We start from the raw sequence: 24495 nt of genomic DNA, 5'->3' as shown, positions 1-24495 counted from the left end.
TGAAAAGAATAGGTAAGCTTGTAGTAATAGGAAATTCCAGTATACAACAAACAGTGGACAAAAGGGTGACAGACTCGTTGTTTCTCAAGAGCGTCAAGCCCTAACAATGAGAGCAATATGTACAAAACGAGAAAATCAAATCCTTGTCCCTGAATCTAGACACCTAAAAGCATTGAAGAACAGTACATCAAGCTAGTAACAACTATCAAGTCATTTCATCAGCTAAAGGCACATACCTTGCATTCTAACTAGAGGATTTTTTTACCAACGGAAGACAAGATGTACATATAGGAGACCGTTAGCAAGCCTAGAAGTTATCTTCATTGGAAATATTGCTGTTATTAATTTCCATTGCAACATCACCTCAAGCTGAATGTTGTAAAAATTTCTATGAAGATGCCAATATTTCTTCTCTGAGCTTATCAACCCGTAATTTATCCGAAAGAAGTTTATAATCTTTTAGATTGCAGTCAATTAAGCTGATGAGGCTTCTTGAATTTGAAACAACCGACCCAGCTGCAATGATGAAATCGTGATGTTTGATCTCATTCTGTAGGGCATCTTCACCTTCATATTTATGATTGCATTGACCATGAAGTTTTTCAAATGTTCTGTTCAGAGCAAAGTACATTTGTACAAAAGAAGGGTCTCTCCAGATCTTCTGGATATCCAACAGGGCTGGCCTGTCTTCTGGTAAACATAAGGATTCCATTCTTAGAGCAAGTCTCCTGATAGACATCAGATTTGATATAGTATGCTCAGCCCACGAACATAACGCCGCATAATCAGTTTTGCAACCTTCAGCATGATTACAAAGATGGAGCAAGTTGGCAATAGACATGCGTACAATGAAGGTGAAGAAATCAATGAAGTTCATGCCTGTATGAAGAAAAAATAGATGAGATAGGGGTATAAAGATCCAATATCGTGAAACAGAATTAGTACATGGGCACCCTTTAGATTTTTCTTAAACTAGCTAGATATTTTACATTAGTAGCATAAAACAAACAAAAGATCTCTAAAAATAGCCCATAGTTGTCTTCTGGTAACACCACATTATAACAAGCACTGTCATATCCGTCTATCAGACCAACTTCAAATTCTTCAAATAATTGGGCTTGCCTTGCACTATGCAGTTTAAATATGATGCTATAATTAATAATTGTCATAGATTTATAGCTTCCTGAATTGCCTACCTGTATTAGCAGCAAGATTACGCTGGCAGAGGCTCTCAAAATCATCACATATGTCCCTTACATCCTCTATTAGCTCCTTAGCCTCATTGTAGTCCCCTTCAAGCAAATCCCACTGTACAAAACGACCACAAAAACAATTGCATGGCATTCTCAATTCCCATGAATTATCAACTGAAAGGTATCATCTATTAACTTACCACCCAGTCAAGATTATAACCATTGAACCAATTGTGATTGATAGATATTGTATCTTCCTGAAAAAAAAATTTAAAAGTATAAATTGCCATCCTCAAATGCAATATAGATAAGAGGATTGGAAATCCAGAAGGGAACTAAGTTTTTTTTTATCAAGACTCAAAATTTTAGATTAATCACTATTAGATCATGTCTACACCCATCAGTTGCAATTATAAATGTGTTCACCAGCTCCAAGAGCTATAAACCAGAAATAATTATCTTAAATGACATTATTCAATAGCAATAGCAACAATTAATACGGGCAAATACATCAAAGGAGCAAAACAAATGGAAAAGTCAACAAATTGTACAAAGCACACCAATTTTTTCATACCAGATTATGCACTTGATGGTACCATCCACTGGGAACAAATATAATTTCATTCTTTAATTGGGTACATTCAAACCAGACAGCCTGTGATGAAAATTCAAAGAGTAAATTCATGCCCAAAGAATGCTTCATAAATTTGCCAGGGAGCTCAAGCAAGCAAGCAAGATATAAGCTACCTTCTTAAAACCAGGAAACTTTGAATGATTGACATCCTCAAATATATTGTACACAGAACTTTTCAAATGCCTGCATTCATTGAAGTAAAAATTAACAAGTAGCAGGTATGATCAGATGAAGTAGATAAAGCAGATAAAATTCATTTACCAAAAAAAACGCAGATAAAATTTTAAAATAACATGACTCAATGATTAAAAATCTCATTTCATTGAGATGCAATGCAGAAAAAGAAAGCTATGCAAAAAACTCATGTCAAGCACAATATAAATAATATTTCTCATATGTGATTCAAATGAAGAAAAGAGACAGGGACTCTCATAATAATTTTTCGTGAAGCAAGACATACACTGACAAAATTCCCTATTTTCAATAATTTGCAAGCGTCAGTTGTTCTGTCTACAAACAATACTCAAAGAGATAGTGATCTGTCACAGACAGGATTCAGAGGACTAGCAGAGGGGACTAGTAACAATAATAAGGCTATCTCACTGTGAAAAGTAGAATTTAAGGGGCAAGCCTCAGAACAGCCTCTCCAAAAAATTGGGGTAAAGATGCCCACATTTGATAACCCTAAACAAATTCTGCCTTCTGTGAAATTTTGCAATAAGGCTACTCTAATTATAAGGAAGACTAAAATGGGTTCATAACTCCCGTTACACGATAAAAGTCCAACAATCTAGTAATTTTCACATATCCTACTTTAACATAACTAGCAAGAATACCTGTCAAATACAAGGTGACGTTGAACAGGAGGTAGAAAAAACCATAATTTTGTCCCACATACATTTGCTGACCAACTATATGACCTGAAAACATCGGCATGCAGAGGAGTCCATGTACCTGGATGAAGAGGAAAAAGCTCAGTAGTTATGAGCCTATGGGCTGGTCAGTAGCATACAATAAACAGGAATATTGTCTTACAAGATAGATGTTACTGCACTGAAGCCCCAACCTTTTGGTCCCATGTACACAAAACGGTAGTCAGAGCAACAAATTTCATTTCTCTCCTGATAGTCAGGATCATCATGCATGCGATACTGGTCAAGGTACAAGTTCAGCCAATCATCATTGAAAAAGAGCGGAGTTTCATATGCCTTGTACTCAGGGTATTCCTACCAACAAGATCACCAAGTTTGAGATTTCAGCCAATATCACTACACATTATGTCTGGAAAACCAAAATGATAATAAAATAAGCAACCATGTTGGACATAAAAGTGAAAAAAAATTGCTTTCAGTTGTGGAACTAAAGTGCACCAACTGTTTATAATGAAAAACCTCACCTAGCAGGTTAGCACAACAATCTTTTTAGACTAATATTAAGAACTAATGTGTCTCTAAGAATGGCAGGTTATCCCCCAATTAAAGCTCTTACAGCAGCATTTAGGAACAATCAGATAGATAATGAAATAAAGAAACGATAAAAGAGCATAAATACCACATATTATTGTCTTTCGTAGATTAAATACCACATTATTGTCATTTGTAGATTTCATTTCACCAACAATCTAGCTAATGGTCATTAGCCTTCTAGAAATTTTATGGGAAAGACTTCAAAACTTATGCTTCATTAAGTACAGCCAGGTGCTCCCTCCATTACCTAGAATGAATGCACCACATTGTGTCACACACTTGAATGACAAGAAAAGTAAATGCACATCATACATAGAAGAGCCTTCCACAACACGTACAAAATAAGCAAAACCTGTAGCAATGAACAACTACCTCCTGCAAAGCCGTATCAACAATTTGTGTGCAAGAATAAGATTTATTAGAAATCTACATTACGAAAATAAGTTTCTCAATATATATGTTAGAATGTCCCCACATGGTACTTCTCATTTAAGAAATATTCTCCTTTCGCCATCCAAAATAGAAATCAGACTAATCGGTAATTTACAAACAAAAAGTCAGAGAACAAAAGAGCCATAAATTAAATGACAGAAAGCATGAAAATTCCAGCTTCTACCTTAACAAAGTGCCAGTCTTTCAAATATAAAAAGGACTTATCACTGCAGCTATCAGGGGAAACATTGTGATGAACCTCCCTGTTATCTCCATTTAGTGCAACCCAGTATTTAATGAACTCTGAAACAGACATTTCTTCTCTTCTTTGATCGGTAAATTCCATGCTATAACAGTCCGCAATCTGCATATCATGCATCACTAGACAATGTAAAATGCCATAAAGTAGTAATTTGATTTTGGCCAATTATAGTACATCATGGCACACACATTCTACATAAGCATGAATACAGGTCAAATCTCCTGATATTAAACTGTAAAGGACAGCATATATTATGGCCTCATGTAGTTTATGGTGATGACCATGAACTCTAATGCGCAGTGAAGTCACGTTTTGCTTAAAGGGGTCTTCAAAAGGAATAACAAAGGCATTGATATGTATTTGAAGTATAAAGTGGGAATGACAATCCTTCAGCTGAAGACTTGAGGTTCAGTCAAATGGTAATGGTTTAAATGGACAATCAAACAGCAACATCAAATAGTCTGTCAACAATTCGAACACATGACTGAAATATTAATAACAATAAAAGCTATCCTTGCAGAGCTTTACTGCATATTAGTAGGAATCATTAGGCAGCCCATATCTTCTATAATTCACATTGTCACATAGCCCTACATGGTACGAGAGAACTAATCAGAACTGCATCTAAACATAGTTCGTACAATCGTACACATCTCTCATCAATCATATTAAAAATTACCTAGCGAGATTACACATAAAGAAATGTAACCACAAACAAAAACATGCACCAAAATTCATAATCAATCATCATGTATCAAAAGCTTAAGACATCTATCATAATCAACCATACACATTTACTGATTTACACCATTTAACTGTTTCACAATCACAAATATCACTCCAATATCCAAAAGGCTCCATTTCGCCTTTCCTCTTTCCCTTCACGATCCGCAAACATTACTTCCTCCGTCTCTAAATAATAAGCCACATTCATATTCCGAGTTGTAGCCGAGATAATAAGCCATATTCTTACAGACTACATAATCAGGGTACAAAAATAGAAATATGATGCCTACATAATTCAATCTTTCCAATACTCAACACAAACAACCACCGTAATTCGCACCATAAAAATCAACCATATTGCACGACATTAATCATAATTACAACATCCGTTAACTAAATTTCAGAAATAATTACTAAAATCAACAGGAGAGGAATATTTGAATAACCTGAACTTGAGAGTCCCCAAATTGATTAGAGAAGGAACCAAGATTAGGTTTTCCATAATCATCAACCCAATCTTCGCAAGCTTTCCAATCATCCATTAAACCAGTCAAAACTACAGGTTGATTTTTGGCGAGGTACCTCTCAACGAAGTCGGTGTAACTGAGTTCCTTGCCATTAACTCGCTCTATTTCTCCTCCAATTTTCAAGCAATTCTTCAGTTCGTTTGCATCCATTTTTCCGCCAGAATCGGTGGTTGACTCGGAAGCTCCGCCGTGACTCGGTGGCGCTGACGATTCCACACTGTGATTGTCCTCGTTGTGTTATGTGCTAATGATTAATGATAAGCCATAAATTTGAGGCATGTTAGGATTATTGGCCCAATCGTAGATTCGTAGAGGCCGAATGCCCGATAATTTGAGTGTCAAATCGGATGTGCGGGTTGGGTTTTGATTGAGTTTTTTTTTTTTTTTTAAAAGTAGCACTCCTTTAAGTCTATTTAGGTTGAATTATTTTGAATTTGACTCACCTGAGTTATTGTATCCATTTTTAATTTAAATTTGTGTTATAGTCTTGAAAGTGTTATTTTTACGGGATAAATGAGAATCGTATTTTGTATTTCAATCAACAGTAAAACTCAAACTCGGGTATAAGGTCCAAGTGTTCAACAGGTGCGTGTTCAAGTGTTCGACTCAACTATTTTATGCAAGGCTTTCATAATTAGTGTAGAATGAAGTGTCCAATGTCTTACTCGTGTTGAATTTCGAGTAGCTGACATGGGTATTGAAAGTGAAATGAAGAGTACAAGTAACATAGTCAACAAATGAATGTGACTGATTTATCATAAAGAAGATGATCAAAATATTTTATGCTTTTTTTATGTTTTCGTACTTTGGAAATTTTACGTAATTCTTAACATATGCAAAAATAGATTGTTCCTGGCAACCAGCTTTTAGCATACACCCGAGTGCACAGTGCACCTAAAAGTATTGATTTCTCATTTAATTGATTATTGTCCATTTAATCATCAAACAAAAAGCAAAAACTAACCTTAGGTTGGTTGGGTCTACCGTACACCGTGCACTTGGGTGTATTAGAGAAATTTCAGTCTTTTAATGCAATGAGATTTTTGAACTGGGTCTCTATATAATCTATATATAATTGGAAACTATAAGGAGTAATACAATATTTACAAAACTGTTTCATGAGTTTAAACAAATGACTAAAATTGCTGAATATCTACAACTTTTGACAGTTTAATGCAACAGCCAATAGTCTTTCTGTTTCAACATATAAGCTGATCGGACGGAGAATTCTAGCCATCCATCAGTCTGACCACGCACCCAACCACACTGCCACACAAGCCACATTCATTCAGCTTTATTTCAACGCGAAACTGTCAGTTACCGGCCTATTGTAGATACAGTCATCTCCTCTTGCACGCTTGAATCCATTGCACTGGAAGATGAGGCATTCTCTGATAATGGTTTCCGATTCATGAAAGCTGGTTGTTTGGCAAGTGGAAGAGAGGCATTTTCCCCACTCAGCATATGAACTGCGGTTGACATGGTGGGACGATCACTTGGGTCCTCTTGTACGCATAATAACCCAATATGAATGCACTTCAGAACTTCTGACGGAAAGCAGGATTCGTTGAGTTTTGAGTCCATCAATTCTAGTCCTCTATCTTCATTCCATAATTTCCAGGCCTAGATAGTAGATAACATTAAGTTAGTCCAGAATCATGATTGAATAAATCAGTCATTTTATTTTTGAAGGTACTTACATGTCCTAGCAGGCTAAGGCCGTGCTGAAACATAAAAATTTTCGAATTCCTTCTACCACTTATTGTCTCCAATATAACCACGCCAAAACTGAAAACATCAGATTTTACTGAAAAGATCCCTTCATATGAATACTCTGGTGACATGTAACCACTGCATCACAGTTTAAAATAAGGCAATTAGCACACTACTCATGAATTGTGACTATCTGATGCGGTTTGGTATTAGTTTACTCTACTGAATACTCTGACTTACTATGTTCCAACTACTCTATTTGTGCTTGCTTCTGTTTCCTTCCCACCAACAATCCTTGCTATGCCAAAGTCTGATATTTTTGGATTAAGTTCTTCATCAAGTAAAATGTTGCTTGGTTTGAGATCTCGATGAATAATTCTTAGTCTTGAGTCTTGGTGAAGATAAAGCAAGCCCCGAGCAATCCCCAAAATGATGTCAAAACGCTTCTTCCAGTCCAAGTATACAATATGCCTTTCATCTTCTCGCAAAATATCACAAAAATGACAGTAGTGTTACTCGAAGATAAAGTAATTAATCTTATGCATAGATAGGTACCAACTTGGTAATTAACTGACCAAATAAACAAGAGTCTAGGCTTCCATTAGGCATGTACTCATAGACTAATATCTTCTCGTCTGCTTTCATGCAGTACCCAATAAGTCTTACAAGGTTCCGATGCTGGAGTTTGGCTATCAACTTAACCTCAGTCCTAAATTCTTCAACACCTTGCACCGATACAGTTGAGAGTCTCTTGACAGCGATTTTCTGCCCATCTGGAAGTATTCCCTGAATGCATTGTCCCACATAATGATAGGTTATCAAACTTGCAAACATAATATTCTCTAAAGTCTTAATAGATTCTAAAATTATTACCATGTACACAGAACCGAAACCCCCTGTCCCAAGCCTATTTGCATCCGCAAAGTTGTTTGTAGCAGCTATTATGTTTTCCCAATCGAAAAATGGCACATCTATGCCTGCAGTATCATCTTCGTTGAATTCAAGTGAACCTGTCAAATCGCTGGACTTACTCAGTGTAAACAGATACCACCTGTAATTCCTGATTTCCTTGTTTACAGGAAGGGTGTGCAGAGATGCTAAAAGCAAATTTATCATTGAAACCCATATCTAATGTACTTCCTATGTTAAGAAATAGTTGCAATGTTTTGACTTTTACCTTATTCACACACTCTACGTTGACTACCTTTGATAACTTTTGATAGAGAAAAAACGGTCATCATCTAGGATACTCTTCGATTCATTCAACATATACTTTTAAAATATCAACTATTTATAATTTTTACTTGATGATAATTTGATATATTAATGGTTGAAGTTATACAGTGACAAGAGTGAAAATAAAAATAATGCAGCTATTTCTAAACGAAGGAAGTATTATCTTTCTTTGCAGCACAACTGATATGTTATATTAAATACCTAGTAGTATGCAGCATGCAAAAATAGATTTATAAGAATTACCTCGCTTTTTACTTATTCTTCTTTTCCTGGCATGACAAACAAAGAATATACTGCACAAAAGAACAATTGCCAATGCACCAGCTATGCAAAGAGCTGCAACCTTGAGAGGAAAAGGTTCTTTTATGGGACAGAAAGCAAACATAGTTAAGATTTCATAAACAACACTACAACAGTAATGAAAGATTATAGGCTCAAAATTGAATATTAACAACATAAAGATAATTACATAATTTTTCAGAGCTACAGCAGTATCCACTCTTAAGTAATTAGATATTAGTGAAAAACACGTACTGATAGACAATTGCCAGCAGAAATGAGTAACTGAGCAGGACAAAGCATCTCACCTTTGGTACATTCCAACTTCAAGCCATCCCAATGGAACTTTGATCCACAGAGGCACCTCTTTTCCACCCCATTCGTGGATTTGCAGCTAGTATGATGGAATTGGTTACAATCTGAGGGTGCATGACAAAGAAATTCTGGTGGTTGGTTCCAACTCATCTCAACTTCAATAAAAGGCTGTTTAACTTGAATTAAAGGTTGGTCCTTAACAACATTGCAGTTTTGAAAAGTGTATGGCAAAGAGTCCTTGAGAGACTTAAACAGCTCGATATATTTATCGTCACAATTACTATGCATGACTTGGATTGTAAGGATTTTTGCATCCGGATCAATTGAAGTGACATTGAAGTTGCCTCTTGGAGTAGAGAATATAACTTGACCGGTTGTACTGTTGCAATGAAAATGGAAGTATGAGGGATCCCCACAATTTCTCCCTGTGCTTAAGGGATAGGGAATACTATAGGTTCCACAAGGACTGCATCCCCGTGAAGTTGGGTCTGCCACAGGACAATAGAACTCATGTCAGCGAGGTTTAACAACATTGCATGACAGCATTAACTTTCCTAATTTACTATTGTATGATCAGATTGAGTTCAGGGTTGGATTAATTTTACAGTCAACATAACTTGTTCTTTCATACCTTGTATTTACACAATTGAATATGAATATATAATGGGAGAATATCCTTAATCCCTAAGGCCTAAGCCCATTCTATATAATTCCGTGGTCACAAAAGGATTTGTTGCAACCTGTTATTTTATTGCTCATTCACTCTGGCCATGTTCTTGAGGACTAACTACAGATCTAAGCCAATTGTCTGTACTTTTAAATTACAGTGAGCCTATGGAAGCTGTTTTTCCTCGTGATCTATGTTGTTTGAATCTTATTGCTGAGACAATTGTCTACGAACATTTGTGAGTCAATGGTGATGGTATGGAGGGAGGAGGGAAGAGGGAGTAATTTAAATAGCAGTAGGAAAGAAGATACCTATATCAGACGGTGTTGTGCGGACAAAGAGAGTAATTCCATCAGGATACTCCTCTTGCAAGTCAGTCAATTCAGTCCATAGCAAGCATTTCTTCTTACCAAAAGTGCGTGCTCCTGAGCAGTCAGCAAAATCATTAGAGTAAGCAACACAATAACATTGAGTAAGACACTGGGTACGGCAATTTTCTTCAGTAGAACTAGAACTAGAACAAGTTTTGTTTCCCATTCTCATCATGGTAAATTTCAAGAAAATGTCACTCGTACTACTATTGTCCCTTTCACAAATAGATCCAGATCTTGGAGAACACCCCGCAGAAGTGTCTCCCAAATTCCACTTTCCACTAGGATTGAATCCTGGCAAGCACTTGCAAATCTTCCCGTTGTTACTATTGCAACTGCCAAAATTACCGCATTTATCATACAAACTACAACCATCTCTTGGCTCAGACCAATTTAAGGACCAGCCTTCACTTTTGTTTATCCAAAATTGAATCTGTCCCGTGAAGTTTATCACTAGGCGTGTGTTTTCCTGAAGTGGGGAAGTGCCATCAAACCATAATTTAGACAAAGCAGTTGGAATCTTGTCAAAAGGGGTTGTTCCACTCTGCCAATAATTAGGATGTCCTTTTTCATTATTTTCAACAGACAAAGCATTAGCCAAGCTAGGTTGTAGGGGGAATGTGAAGTTTCCTTGAGCTGGGTTGTTGTGATTTTGCCAAGATATCAGTTTTAAGGTTGTCGATGAAAGATCTATACTTCTATCCATCCCCGGAAGAAATGTGTCAGTTGGGTGATCAAAGCTTTGCCACGAGTTTTGCTTTTCCTGTGACAAACTTCTATCCTTCAAAACTAAGTTTCCACTATCAAACAGACAGAGTGTTGTAGACGTTGAATTTACAGGTCTCGGGGTCTGTACATGGGCAGATGGAACACCATTGGTTGACCAGTACAGCAGACCATTCCCATCCAATAGCTCGGCTTTACCTTGTTGAATTACAAGGGAGCCCTTGGATTCCAACAGCGGCTTATCTCTATTAGCAACCCACACAATGACCTTTGGATTGGAGTGACTACAATACCATATACCCAAATACCTTGTATTACCGTTGTTCCCATCAGGACTGAAGAATCCGAGCTCGAACACTCCACCAGGGGATACTATAGTATTGTTGCTAGTATCAATGACCTTGGAACCTTCTTCTAAGCAGTCACTAGCACTGCATTGTAGTATAGGAGTGAAAAACAAAAGCATAAGTAAGAAAAAGATGGGATAACATAGGCACATTATGGGCCTTATGATGATAATTGGCATAAGTAAAAGCAGCATGAACCTAGCTAAAGCATCACAATGCTTCACTAAAAATGAAAGCAGCAATCAAATTGGAAAGCTGATGTATTTTTCTGTTATACTAAATCAATTAAGGAACACCATATGTATCATCTCTAGCCGAATACTATCTAGTTCATGGGTTGCCACAAAACATGCAGAGAATTGTCAAATTCTCAACACTGGTAGACCCAAGCACGCATAAAATTAAGTAAAAGACTACTTTTTTATTTCTACACTATTAATACAGCTTTAATTTTGTCTAAGTACTAGTCTAAAGATATGAATTGGAGCTGTCTTCTGGATCATAAATGTCTTTGTCGCATCATTGAATTACTGATCAAAACACGGTGCAACTAGACTATCATTTAGCCACCTTATTAGATTTTTAAAGGAAAGGAATGAAAGAGTGAAAGACTAGTAAATGATAAATGGTGGGGTTTGGAAACTTTGTCATTTTTAGCTGACTCGAGCGTTTGCTTTCAACAGTAGGTAATAACACCAATTATGCCATAGCTGGAACTCATTGTTGAACACAAATTTACAAGCACATAAAGACCTTCTCAGTCAGTCAATCATATCAAATAACAAACTTTTCAAATATGATAGAATATACAAGTATAAATTAATTTTGGGCTTTAACCATCAATTATGTTAATTGGACTCTTCATTTCATCTTAAGTACCCGTGTCAGATCCTTTACACTCGGACATGGCAAATGGGTAGGACACACTTGGACACTTCATTTGAGTTCATGATTATCGAAATTTTTCACAAAATAGCCAAGTCGGACACATGTCAACTCAGTAGTCCAAGTAAATATTTTTTCTAGCTATGAATAAGAAAAAACAACATAACGAAACAGTTTAAGCCAACATTGTCTGTATGGTCTTGATTCTTGAAAAAGGCATACCCTTCATAAGGGTTTACACTTTTGCACTACAAAGTACAAATTGTACTAAGAAGACTTTGTGAAACCATGATAAACTTTTGGGAAAACCTGTCAATTGACTTGAACTAACATTTGGAAACGAGTAGCAATATATTCATGCTCAAAGTACGTACAGACCGGATATTCAATCCAATGGTGTTCTTATCTAGCAAAAACCCAGCAAATCCTTTACTTATATTAGAATGATTATTCGCGGTTATTGGTTAATGTTTATCTTCAAATGTTTAAATCACGCTTAAAAGTCATACTGTTGCAAGCAATTAAAATAACGTAATGCTGTAAAAAACAAAAAAAAAAAAAAAAAAAAAAAAAAAAAAAAAAAAAAAAAAAAACCAACGCAAGTATAATATAGAGCACTTACTAACATTATAATTCTGGTTTGTCACGTTTTAGAGAACAGGATGAGAAAGGCCATGCAAAACACAGTCAACTCTCAGACATTTCATCCAACAGGTGGTGCTTGTAGTAAACATTTTCAGTTCGAGAGTCGAAATAGATAGGCAAGACCGCAAGAGGATAGAACTTTAACATCATTTAGCATGGAAATGGCATCCCAAAAATAACATCATCGTTAGTTTAAAATCATTTAATGATCGAGTAATTCATCAACATACGATCGTGTATCAAGTAAACAAACAAGCACACTCATTTCTCTCTTCAATGACAGCCTCCCAGTCATTTTCAATCACCACGTCCCGGGCTCCCATTTCACTTGGAAGTTGCATACGCCCACAAACCGCCCTAGCTTCAGCACAATTTACTTCCCACAAATCCCTACACTTAATGCTTGCACACCACAGCGCCATCCCTGCAGCATCTCTCGCAATCACACCAAAGCCACAGCCCACCTCCCCCAACTATCCCGCATCAACATCATTGATCTTAATCTTACCCCCTGCATCACCAGCTGCCTTTGTGCTTCGGCAAACTGACAGTACCCTACAACTGGTTCAAAACAAAAATCCTTTTTAAGAAGTAAAAATCAGTTCAAAACAAAAATTAGTAACCTGAAGCAATAATTTGGTTGGTAAAATAATATTGGCAACTCTCTTATTCAGTAGATTAGTAAGAACAATTTCAATTTAATAAGAATCCGATGAATTGAAAGACTGCCAATTAACAAAAAAAAAATTTAACCATCACCATGGCAAAAACATACGAGTACTAAAATTACTATTACAGTTTCTTAAAAAAAAAAATTGCAACAAATTGAGATGAAGACTGAAGAGAGGCCTTGCAGCAAAAACAAGTATATTTAGCTGATGCCTAAACTGTCATTTATCGGCCAACAGTTGACACAGTGATCATATTAATGGAGCTGAAACCTCCTTGACTGGACGATGAGGCAGCCTCACATGATGATGACCTACTAAAGAAAGATGGTTTTTTCGGAAGTGACTGGTTCGCAGTACTTTCATTGCTGCTGCTAAGCATAAGGACCACGTTTGGCATGGTGGGACGATCAACAGGGTCATCTTGTACACATAATAACCCGAGATAAATACACTTCAACACTTCAGTTGGATTACATGATTCTTTGAGTGTTGGGTCTATAAATTCCAGTCCTCTATCTTCGTACCATAATCTCCATGCCTAAACCACAGCATACATTATATTAGTGTCTAAATAAAATTTTGAAACAGAGGTAATTTTGTCTTCAAGAACAAAAGGTTTGTGGTGATGGTGGGTAATACAGTGATGGTATGAAGTTGAGCAAATTGGCATTACTAAATGGTGATCTTAGGCGAATATTTCATAAATATATCAGTCACTTTAAATCTAAAGAAGTTAGTCAAAGGAAGATTGATACATACATGTCCAAGCAGATTCAGACCTTCCTCGAACACAGTTGTTCTCGAATTTCTTCTGCCACTAATAGTCTCCAAAACAACCACGCCAAAGCTGAAAACATCTGATTTGATTGAAAAGTATCCTTCACATGCGTACTCAGGAGACATGTAGCCACTGCAACAACAATAATTACATCAAATTTTCTACTTATATACACTGTTGTTGGAACAAAGTTGTTTCAGTGTGAATTTTTTGAAAATTAATTATTGATTTTTGGTAACTTATTTCTGATTGAATATTACCATTTTAATTATTGATGATTTTGGCCCGTAACAAGCGTTTGCTTTGGTATTTTATTACTGCCATACTTATTGCTTGGAACAACAACTTTTTTCCTTAAATCATGCTGTTTGTTGCCTTATTTTGTCAGTTGACTTGCTGCATTCTTGAAACTTCCTACAACAGCCTTTTATTACCTAAGAATGTGCTAAACGGCTACTTTAATTCCTTAATAATATGCTGCTCATTCTTGCTTTTGATTCCCATAATTTTGCTGGCCGTTGTTTTCATTACTACGGTTATACACTAGCTTTGGATATAAAAATACGCTTTGCTCACGGTTTTATAAGAGATATATGTATATAAAAACACAACAAAATATTCTTCTTTTTTAAAAAAAAAATAATAATTCAGCAATATTATTTTTGTCGAGCATTATTTCTCTTAGTATTTTTTGGTGTTTGATCGCCCGGTGGTTCTGTGCAAATCCACCGGTACACTATATTTTTGAGAGGCTGTTTTATCCTGGGGGACATCCGGTTGTGGTTCGATCTGCTTGCACAATTTAAAGGCAGTACCGTGAATGTTCTAAAGAAAGCGACATAGTCCGCGACTCAGTCTCATTCCCGGTAACATTGTTCTTATTTGTTGTTTCCTGCAGTTCCGTTTATAACAATTTTAGAACAGTCTTTTCTGCCTTCCGTAATTAAAATGTCTACCGAAGATATGACTATGTCCAGTGACCTTAACAAGCCCTTCCGTTTTGAAGGCGCTCATTTTAAAAGGTGGAAACAGAAAATGCAATTTTTCCTCACTGTTAAGAAAGTTCATTCTGCCTTGACTGTCCCTAGGCCTGTTATTCCTGATAATGCAGAACAAGATGACCTAGTGTATTGGAATAGTGAAATCGAAACCTGGAATGAAACTGATTTCATGTGCAAAAATTATATCCTTAACGGTCTGTCTGATAACCTGTATGACTATTATAATATGGAAAACACTGCTAAGGATTTGTGGGATGCCCTACAAAAGAAATATGACACTGAAGAAGCCGGTGCCAAAAAGTATGCTGTCAGCAGGTACCTGAAATTTCAGATGACTGATGATAAGTCCGTGGAAGTGCAGTCCCACGAACTTCAAAAAATTGCTCATGAGATAATTTCCGAAGGTATGGCTCTTGATGAACAATTTCAAATTGCTGTTATTATTGACAAGTTGCCTCCTTCTTGGAAAGATTTCAAAAACAGTCTCAGGCACAAGACTAAGGAATTCTCCTTAGAGAGTTTGATCACTCGGCTCCGTATAGAGGAAGAATCCAGAAAACAGGACCAGAAAGAAGAAGTCTCACAGCTCACTACAAACAATGCTCCTAAGCGATCTGCTGCAGTTCTCAAGCCTGCTGGTAAGAACTTCAAGCCTCAGAACCGGAAGAATAACTTCAACAAAAATAAACAGAATGTTCAAAAGAACAATGGAAAGCAACAGTCTCAACCACCTAAGAATGGTACTGGTCAATTTCTATGCTATAGGTGTGGAAAACCAGGCCATATGGCACGAAAGTGCAGAAACATGCCTAACCCTGTACCACAGGCTAGCATGATAGAAGAGCCACTCGTGGCTATGATTACTGAGATCAACCTTACAGGTGGATCAGATGGGTGGTGGGTAGACACTGGTGCTACGCGCCATGTCTGCTATGATCGTCGGATGTTTAAAACATATTCTGAAAAGACCGATGATAAGAAAGTGTTGTTGGGTGATTCCCATTCCACTATTGTTGCTGGTATTGGTAATGTTGAGTTGAAGTTTACTTCTGGCAGGACTCTCATTCTGAAGGATGTGTTGCACACTCCGGAAATGAGAAAGAATTTAGTTTCTGGTTTTCTTCTTAATAAGGCTGGTTTTACACAAACCATAGGTTCTGATATGTTTACTTTAACTAAGAATGGCATGTTTGTAGGGAAAGGATATGCTACTGATGGCATGTTTAAACTGAATGTTGAGATTAATAAAATTTCTGATTCTGCTTATATGTTGTCTTCTTCTGTTAATATTTGGCATGCTAGACTTTGTCATGTGAACAAAAGACTCATAAAAAATATGAGCAATTTAGGCCTTATTCCTAATATTTCTCTCAATGACTTTGATAAATGTGATTTTTGTAGTCAAGCTAAGATTACAAAAACACCTCATAAGTCTGTTATTAGAAACTCAGAACCGTTAGATTTGATTCATTCTGATATTTGTGAATATAATGGAACGTTGACCAGAAATGGACAACGATATTTCATCACCTTTATTGATGATTGTTCTGATTATACTCGTGTTTATTTGATGAAAAATAAGAGTGATGCTTTTGATATGTTTAAGTTGTTTGTGACAGAGTTTGAGAATCAGTTCAACAAGCAATTAAAAAGGTTACGTAGTGATCGTGGAACTGAGTATGATACTGATGCTTTTGTAGAGTTTTATAATTCACATGGTATCATACATGAAAGGTCAGCTCCTTATTCTCCAGAAATGAATGGTAAGGCTGAAAGGAAAAATAGAACCTTTACTGAGTTAGTAGTGGCTATTTCCTTAAATTCTGGTACTGCTGATCATTGGTGGGGAGAAATTCTTCTCACTGTTTGTTATGTCTTTAACCGTATTCCAAAGACTAAGAGTAAGGTTTCTCCTTATGAATTACTTCGTAATAAACAACCTAATATTTCTTATTTCAGAACTTGGGGTTGTCTAACATATGTTAGGATTCCTGATCCTAAAAGAGTTAAGTTAGCTAGTAGAGCTTATGAATGTGTATTCATTGGTTATGCTATTAATAGTAAAGCATATAGATTCTTTGATTTAAATGCACGAGTAATTATCGAATCTAATGATGTTGATTTTTATGAGGACAGGTTTCCTTTCAAATCTAGAAATAGTGGGGGTTCATCCTCTTCTATTATTCCTGTAGTCAGGTCTAACTCACAAGACTTGAATGCTGAACCCGAACTAAGAAGGAGCAAACGGGCTAGAGTAGCAAAAGACTTTGGCCCGGACTTTGAAGTTCTTAATGTAGAGGAGGATCCTTCTACCCTCCAAGAAGCCTTAGCCTCAGTTGATGCAGATTTATGGCAAGAAGCCGTAAATGATGAAATGGACTCACTTGAGTCTAATCGAACTTGGCACCTAACTGAGTTGCCACCAGGTTGCAAAACAATTGGCTGCAAATGGGTCCTAAAAAGAAAGCTGAAAGTTGATGGGACCGTTGATAAGTATAAGGCTCGTTTGGTAGCTAAAGGCTACAGACAAAGGGAGAATGTTGATTTCTTTGATACTTATTCACCTGTAACTAGAATAACTTCTATTAGAGTGCTAATGTCTCTTGCTTCTGTTTTCAATCTTGTAGTACATCAGATGGATGTAAAGACTGCATTCTTGAATGGTGAATTGGAAGAAGAAATCTACATGGATCAACCAGAGGGCTTTGTCATCCCAGGAAAAGAGCATCTGGTATGTAAATTAGATAAGTCTCTTTATGGTCTCAAACAAGCACCTAAACAATGGCATGAAAAATTTGATAACTTAGTCATCTTACATGGTTTTAAGATAAATGGTAGTGACAAATGCATATATGTAAAATTTGAGAATGACATTTGCACTATAATTTGTCTGTATGTGGATGACTTGTTAATTTTTGGCTTGAATATTCACGCTGTGAATAATGTAAAGCTATTGTTGAATGCTGAGTTTGATATGAAAGATCTAGGAGAGGCTAATGTAATCCTTGGGATTAAGATTACTAGGACTAAAAATGGAGTTTCTTTGGATCAGTCTCATTACATTGAGAAAATCCTAAAGAAATATGGTTACTTTGACTGTAAACCTGCTAGTACACCTTATGATCCCAGCGTAAAATTATTTAAGAACACTGGTGATGCCGTTAGGCAATCTGATTATGCGAGCGTCATTGGCAGCCTTCGGTATGCCGCTGATTGTACTAGACCCGACATTGCCTATGTCGTGGGATTATTAGGCAGGTTTACTAGTTGTCCTGGTAATGAGCATTGGCATGCTATTGAAAGGGTCATGAGATACCTTAAGAGAACCATGAACCTAGGATTACATTATGAAAGGTTTCCAGCTGTACTAGAAGGCTATAGTGATGCTGACTAGAACACCTTATCAGATGACTCTAAGGCTACTAGTGGATATATTTTCTCTATAGCCGGTGGAGCTGTATCTTGGAAGTCTAAGAAACAGACTATTTTGGCTCAGTCCACCATGGAGTCAGAGATGATAGCACTAGCTACAGCTAGTGAAGAAGTAGGTTGGTTAAGAGACCTGCTAGGTGAGATTCCCTTGTGGGAAAAACCATTACCGGCTGTCTTGATCCATTGCGATAGTACCGCGGCTATTGCAAAAGTTCAGAACCGTTATTACAACGGTAAGAGACGACAAATACGTCGTAAGCACAGCACTGTGAGAGAATATCTCTCTATTGGAGCTGTGAGAGTGGATCATGTACGCACTGAGGATAATTTGGCTGATCCTTTGACGAAAGGATTGGCTAGGGAGAAAGTCCATGATTTTTCTAAGAAAATGGGACTATTGCCATTAAAGTGAGTCACACATAATGGTAACCCAACCTATAGACTGGAGATCCCAAGAAATAGGTTCAATGGGTAATAACAAGTTATGGAGTGATATGAGTTGATTATGTTCAAAAGATATAAATTCCTGAAGCGATCAAGGATGAGTTAATAGGAACTCTTAATGAAGTCTATACTCCATTTGGAGTGGAGTACCTAGCTACAGGAGTACTCTTGATAGATTCACCTATGTGAATGTGGAAGTTAGGCCGCTTCCTATGAAATGTGTGGCAGCATTTCTAGAGCGTTCACTATACTGGGATAGACGTGCATGGCCGTAACAGCACGGGTCTATGACAAACACCGAGAATAGGTAGTGTGTGGTACGTTGTCAGAGATAGGGTTCAAAACTTCGAGTTACCCTTGTTAAATCTGAATCGTATTCACTACGCAGAAGTTCAAGTAGAAAAACACTTTTGTTTATGCACAACCTATATATGTAAGGATTCTGCTCGGAAATGTTTTCAAAAATTCAAGTGGGGGATTGTTGGAACAAAGTTGTTTCAGTGTGAATTTTTTGAAAATTAATTATTGATTTTTGGTAACTTATTTCTGATTGAATATTACCATTTTAATTATTGATGATTTTGGCCCGTAACAAGCGTTTGCTTTGGTATTTTATTACTGCCATACTTATTGCTTGGAACAACAACTTTTTTCCTTAAATCATGTTGTTTGTTGCCTTATTTTGTCAGTTGACTTGCTGCATTCTTGAAACTTCCTACAACAGCCTTTTATTACCTAAGAATGTGCTAAACGGCTACTTTAATTCCTTAATAATATGCTGCTCATTCTTGCTTTTGATTCCCATAATTTTGCTGGCCGTTGTTTTCATTACTACGGTTATACACTAGCTTTGGATATAAAAATACGCTTTGCTCACGGTTTTATAAGAGATATATGTATATAAAAACACAACAAAATATTCTTCTTTTTTAAAAAAAAAATAATAATTCAGCAATATTATTTTTGTCGAGCATTATTTCTCTTAGTATTTTTTGGTGTTTGATCGCCCGGTGGTTCTGTGCAAATCCACCGGTACACTATATTTTTGAGAGGCTGTTTTATCCTGGGGGACATCCGGTTGTGGTTCGATCTGCTTGCACAATTTAAAGGCAGTACCGTGAATGTTCTAAAGAAAGCGATATAGTCCGCGACTCAGTCTCATTCCCGGTAACATTGTTCTTATTTGTTGTTTCCTGCAGTTCCGTTTATAACAACTGTGAGTAAAATGGTTTATAAGGCTGCAGTTTTCCAACTTACTATGTTCCGACAATTTTATTAGTGTTTGCCTCTGTTGCTTTTCCTCCAACAATCCTTGCTACACCGAAGTCTGAAATTTTTGGATTGAGCTCCTCATCGAGCAAGATATTACTTGGTTATAGGTCTCGATGGATAATTCTAAGCCTCGAGTCTTGGTGGAGATAAACAAGGCCTCTAGCTATTCCGAGGATGATATCATAACGCTTCTTCCAGTCCAAGTAAACAGAAAAGGTTCGGTCTTGCAAAAACATTATACACAACATGCTATGTTAGAGGAATGTGCTTAAATGTTGTGTATATTGGCAGGCAACAATTTCACGAGGAGGAGACTAACCAAATAAACATGAGTCTAGGCTTCCATTAGGCAATGTATTCATAGACTAAAATGTTCTCATCTTCTTTCACACAATATCCCAGAAGCCTTACAAGGTTCCGATGCTGGAGTTTGGCAATCAACACAACCTCAGTCCTAAATTCTGCAACACCTTGCATTGATACACTTGAGAGCCTCTTGACAGCAAAATCCTTTCCATCTGGAAGTTTACCCTGAATGCATAAGTTAGCAACAGTACAGTGCTTTAGCAAACTCCATAAATAAGAAGATAAATTATAAGATTCACTTGGCTAATTTCCAAAAAAAAAAAAAAAAAAAAAAAAAAAGAAGTTCAATAGACAAATTCAAAAAATAAAGTACCCTGTAAACAGAACCAAATCCTCCTGTTCCAAGCTTATTTGCATCAGCAAAATCGTTTGTAGCAGATACTATGCTTCCCCAAACGAAAAATGGGACATCTATGTCTTCAGTATCATCTCCCTTGAGCTTAAATGATTCTGTTTGTTTCCATTACTCAGTTTTAATAACTTAATGGAATGCAGGAATTCAGTTCAGAAGGCGTGCATTTTAAAAATATTTACTGAACTACTGATTGCATTGCCTTCCCTTAAAACTTGCATGTTTTATAATTAGTACAGCAATTAGGGTGAACTGTATGACTTTCTGACCTTGCTTTTCAGCGATCCTTCTTTCACACTTACAATAAACAAAGAATACACCACAGAGAACAATGATTGCCAACGCAACAGCTACGCAAGAAACCACAGCCTTGAAAGGAAAAGGCACTTTTTGGACAAAATCAAAAACATTGTTAGTATTAACACTGATCATTTCTAAAATGAAACAGAAATGCTCAAACTTACACTTGTTTTAAGTAAAATGTCATCGAAAGAGAATTTAGGATTGAAATCTGTAAGAAGTAAATCAGCATCTCACCTCTAGTACATTTCAGCTTTGAACCATCCCAGTGAAAATTTGATCTACACATACACCTCCTTGTATTACCTTTTGCGGCTTTACAAGTAGTATGAGTCCAAGCAACACAATCAGAGGATATATTACAAGTGGGCTCTAATGGTGGTTTCCAGCCTATGTCAACTTCAATAAACATTGTTAGTATTAACACTGATCATTTCTAAAATGAAACAGAAATGCTCAAACTTACACTTGTTTTAATTAAAATGTCATTGAAAGAGAATTTAGGATTGAAATCTGTAAGAAGTAAATCAGCATCTCACCTCTAGTACAATTCAGCTTTGAACCATCCCAGTGAAAATTTGATCTACACATACACCTCCTTGTATTCCCTTTTGCGGCTTTACAAGTAGTATGAGTCCAAGCAACACAATCAGAGGATATATTACAAGTGGGCTCTAATGGTGGTTTCCAGCCTATGTCAACTTCAATAAAAGGCTGTTCGAGTTGAATTAAAGGTTTATCTTTAAAAACGGTGCAATTTCTAACAAAGAAAGGCAAGGAAAGCTTGGGTGACAGAACGAATGAGTTTATATATTCACTGTCACAACTATTTGCATGCATGACTTGGATGGAAAATTTTGTTGCATATGGATTAAGGAGACTCTGAAGGTGCCTGTGGGAGTTGAGAAGTTAACCTGCCCTGTCTTAGAATTGCATTGAAGATGGGAGTATGAGGAATCTCCACAACTCGCTCCATCAGTACTAAGGGGATAAGGGATAACATATGCTCCACAAGGTTTGCAGGTTCTTGAAATAATTCCTGCCACAAGAGTATAATTAGTTTCTTCTAATGGTCTAAGCAAAGAGATTTAAAATCAAATACAAGTTACAGTTTCAGGTATATTTATACTTGAAAACATTATTACCGTAATAGTAGAATAGCATATACTGAAAAGTGAAAACCATATATTGTTCTGATGTACTAGCCTAATATCAAATGAGCTTGTTTCACAACTAATGACATTATAATTTGCAACAATATTCAAGTACCAGCAGAAAGTAAACATACTTGGGTCTGAAGACAGTGTGCGGACAAAGAGGGTAAGCCCCTGAACATACTCCTCCTGTAAGCGAGTAACTTGACTAGACCATGTTAAGCAACTCTTCTCAGTAGGAGTGCCCATTCTGTTGCAATTCGCAGCACCAATAGCGTAAGCCACACAAGTACAGTCCCTAAGGCAATGAGCTTTACAGTCCTCTAATGTAGATGTACTACAATCTGCTTCTCCCACTTTCATCATAGGCAATCTCAAGATTGTATCATTTGAGAATGTATCTTTCCTCTCACAAGGTTTTTCAGATTTTGGTTCACACCCACCGGAATAGCATCCTGAATTCCACTCAGGCAGCGAACTAGGTGTAAATCCTGGCAAGCACTTGCAAGGCAACCCACTGTGACTATTGCAACTGCCGAAGTTTCCACATACAGTATTAAAGCTACACCTATCTTTTGGCTCTTGCCAATCAAGAGACCAACCACTTTTGCTTTCCCACTTCCAGAGCTGAATCTGTGAAGTAAAATTCATCACTAATCTTGTATTGTTAGGAAGAGAGGTTTTTCCGTCCCTATTACTTAATAATTTAGACAGCGATGATGGGATCTTAGCAGAAGGGTCAGTTCTGCTGTCCCAAATCTGTTGATCATTTTCCTGGATTGTTATTATAAAATCTGTTCCTGGTTGTAGCAGCAAATGAGAGCTCCCTGGTGTTGGGTCACCACGATTTTTCCACGATGTCATATTTAAGTTTCTAGTTAAATTCATCCCAGGAAGAATCGTGTCAGTCAGGTTATCAAAGCTTTGCCACAAGATTGATTCTCCTAGACCACTTGATAATATTAAGTTCCCATTATCATTCAAACACAGTTTTGTTAAATTTACAGACATGACAGAATCAGTTGACCAGTAACTTGAATCATCTGTACCCAACACCTCAAGCTTACCATCTTTTACTACAACATAGCCATTGTTACCCCAAACAGGCTTCTCTCTATTAGCAACCCATACGACTATCCTTGGATTGGAGCGGTAATACCAAATACCTGTTTCTGTTGAAGCTCCCATCAGGAGTAAAGAATCCAAGCTCAAAAACTTTACTTGGAGATAGTAAGGTGCTTTGGCTACTTCCGTCACTGATCTTAGAGCCATTTGCTAAGCAGTCACTCGCGCTATGAGGTATAAGAAAGGAAAAGAGCAGCATATATAAGAACAACCTAGGACAACTCAGAGACATGACGAATAAAGAGATGCACTTCTGATTAAATCACTTCAGTAGGTAAAAAGCAACCAATTGAAGTTGTTGTGAAGGTATTTTAAGCAGCTGCGTGTGCTTCAGTAAGAAATCAGAAGGCAGCCATTTAAAAGGTAAGCTACATAGTTTTTTTTTTTTTTTTTTTTTTTTTTTTTTTTTTTTTTTTTTTTTTTTTTTTTTTTTATATGTAAGATAAGACACTGATATTATCTCTTACTAGACAATAGACAACATAATTTTACTTCTTTCCTTATACTGCAAAATTGATGCTACAAACTCAGAACAACCAAAGCTTTCAGTAGCTTGCTGAATTATTCAGCAAATCAACAGCCACATTATTAATGCCAAGATTTGGACAGGAAGACAATTCTACGGTAGGATTTTTACCAATGTAAAAAAAAAAAAAATAAAAAAAAAAAAAAAATATGGACCCTTCTTTGTGCCACTCACTTATTACTGTCTATAAAGTAGATCCTGTTTGAAATTTTGTTTAACACCAATCATAAAATCCAAATATAAGGGAGGGGAAAAAGGTGGCTACAACATTAAGGCAATACGTATATATGCATAGTAATCTAAATAAACTAACACTTATTAGATTTTTTGAAATTAACATGACCTTTATCTATGATGAATATTTTAGCGGTACTTATATAACATTTTTTTAATCCAAATTTAACCATTTATTTGTAAAAGGATCAGAGCAGTCATTTTTCAACAAAAATTTAGTCATTTCAAGCATCATGTGCACGGTACTCCTAGGCATACGATGTACGAGTATCAATCTTCTAAAATGCTACGGAGTACAAGTAATTTTACCTAGACCTAAAAAGCACCCTGCCCTGCAAAATGCCAAGTCAATATGCCGCCTAATTCATATTCAAATCTATGCTCCCTAAAAGTCATTTATGATGCTGATTGCTGAA

General features: G+C 36.6%; 1 protein-coding gene and 1 pseudogene across 1 annotated transcript; both read right to left on the bottom strand.

The window, feature by feature from the left end:
• On the bottom strand, positions 1–6008 carry LOC110727603 (jmjC domain-containing protein 4-like). The gene is made up of 9 exons (XM_021907184.1): positions 5160–6008; positions 3910–4089; positions 2894–3053; positions 2664–2781; positions 1941–2010; positions 1768–1848; positions 1394–1450; positions 1197–1308; positions 1–879 (listed from the first exon to the last, which is right to left on the bottom strand). Exons 1-9 carry the CDS (start codon positions 5388–5390, stop codon positions 389–391), a joined length of 1500 nt encoding a protein of 499 aa, XP_021762876.1. The 5' UTR covers positions 5391–6008; the 3' UTR covers positions 1–388.
• A 254-nt stretch (positions 6009–6262) lies between these two features.
• Positions 6263–23999, bottom strand: LOC110727464 (annotated as a pseudogene).
• Positions 24000–24495: the final 496 nt, after the last annotated feature.

This window comes from Chenopodium quinoa, unplaced genomic scaffold, assembly GCF_001683475.1.
Source record: "Chenopodium quinoa cultivar QQ74 unplaced genomic scaffold, ASM168347v1, whole genome shotgun sequence".
Lineage (NCBI taxonomy): Eukaryota > Viridiplantae > Streptophyta > Magnoliopsida > Caryophyllales > Amaranthaceae > Chenopodium > Chenopodium quinoa.
Note: the sequence above shows the minus strand (reverse complement) of the source record. Positions and strands in the feature narration are given on the sequence as shown.

Bases quoted from the DNA above. Each gene is read 5' to 3' on its own strand.
- LOC110727603 (XM_021907184.1), bottom strand. From the start codon at position 5,390: ATGGATGCAAACGAACTGAAGAATTGCTTGAAAATTGGAGGAGAAATA. The intron at 2,782-2,893 runs GTTGGGGCTTCA...CTCTTCATCCAG, and splicing joins TGTGTACATGGGACCAAAAG to GTACATGGACTCCTCTGCAT. The intron at 880-1,196 runs GTAGGCAATTCA...TTCTTCATACAG, and splicing joins TAATCTTGCTGCTAATACAG to GCATGAACTTCATTGATTTC.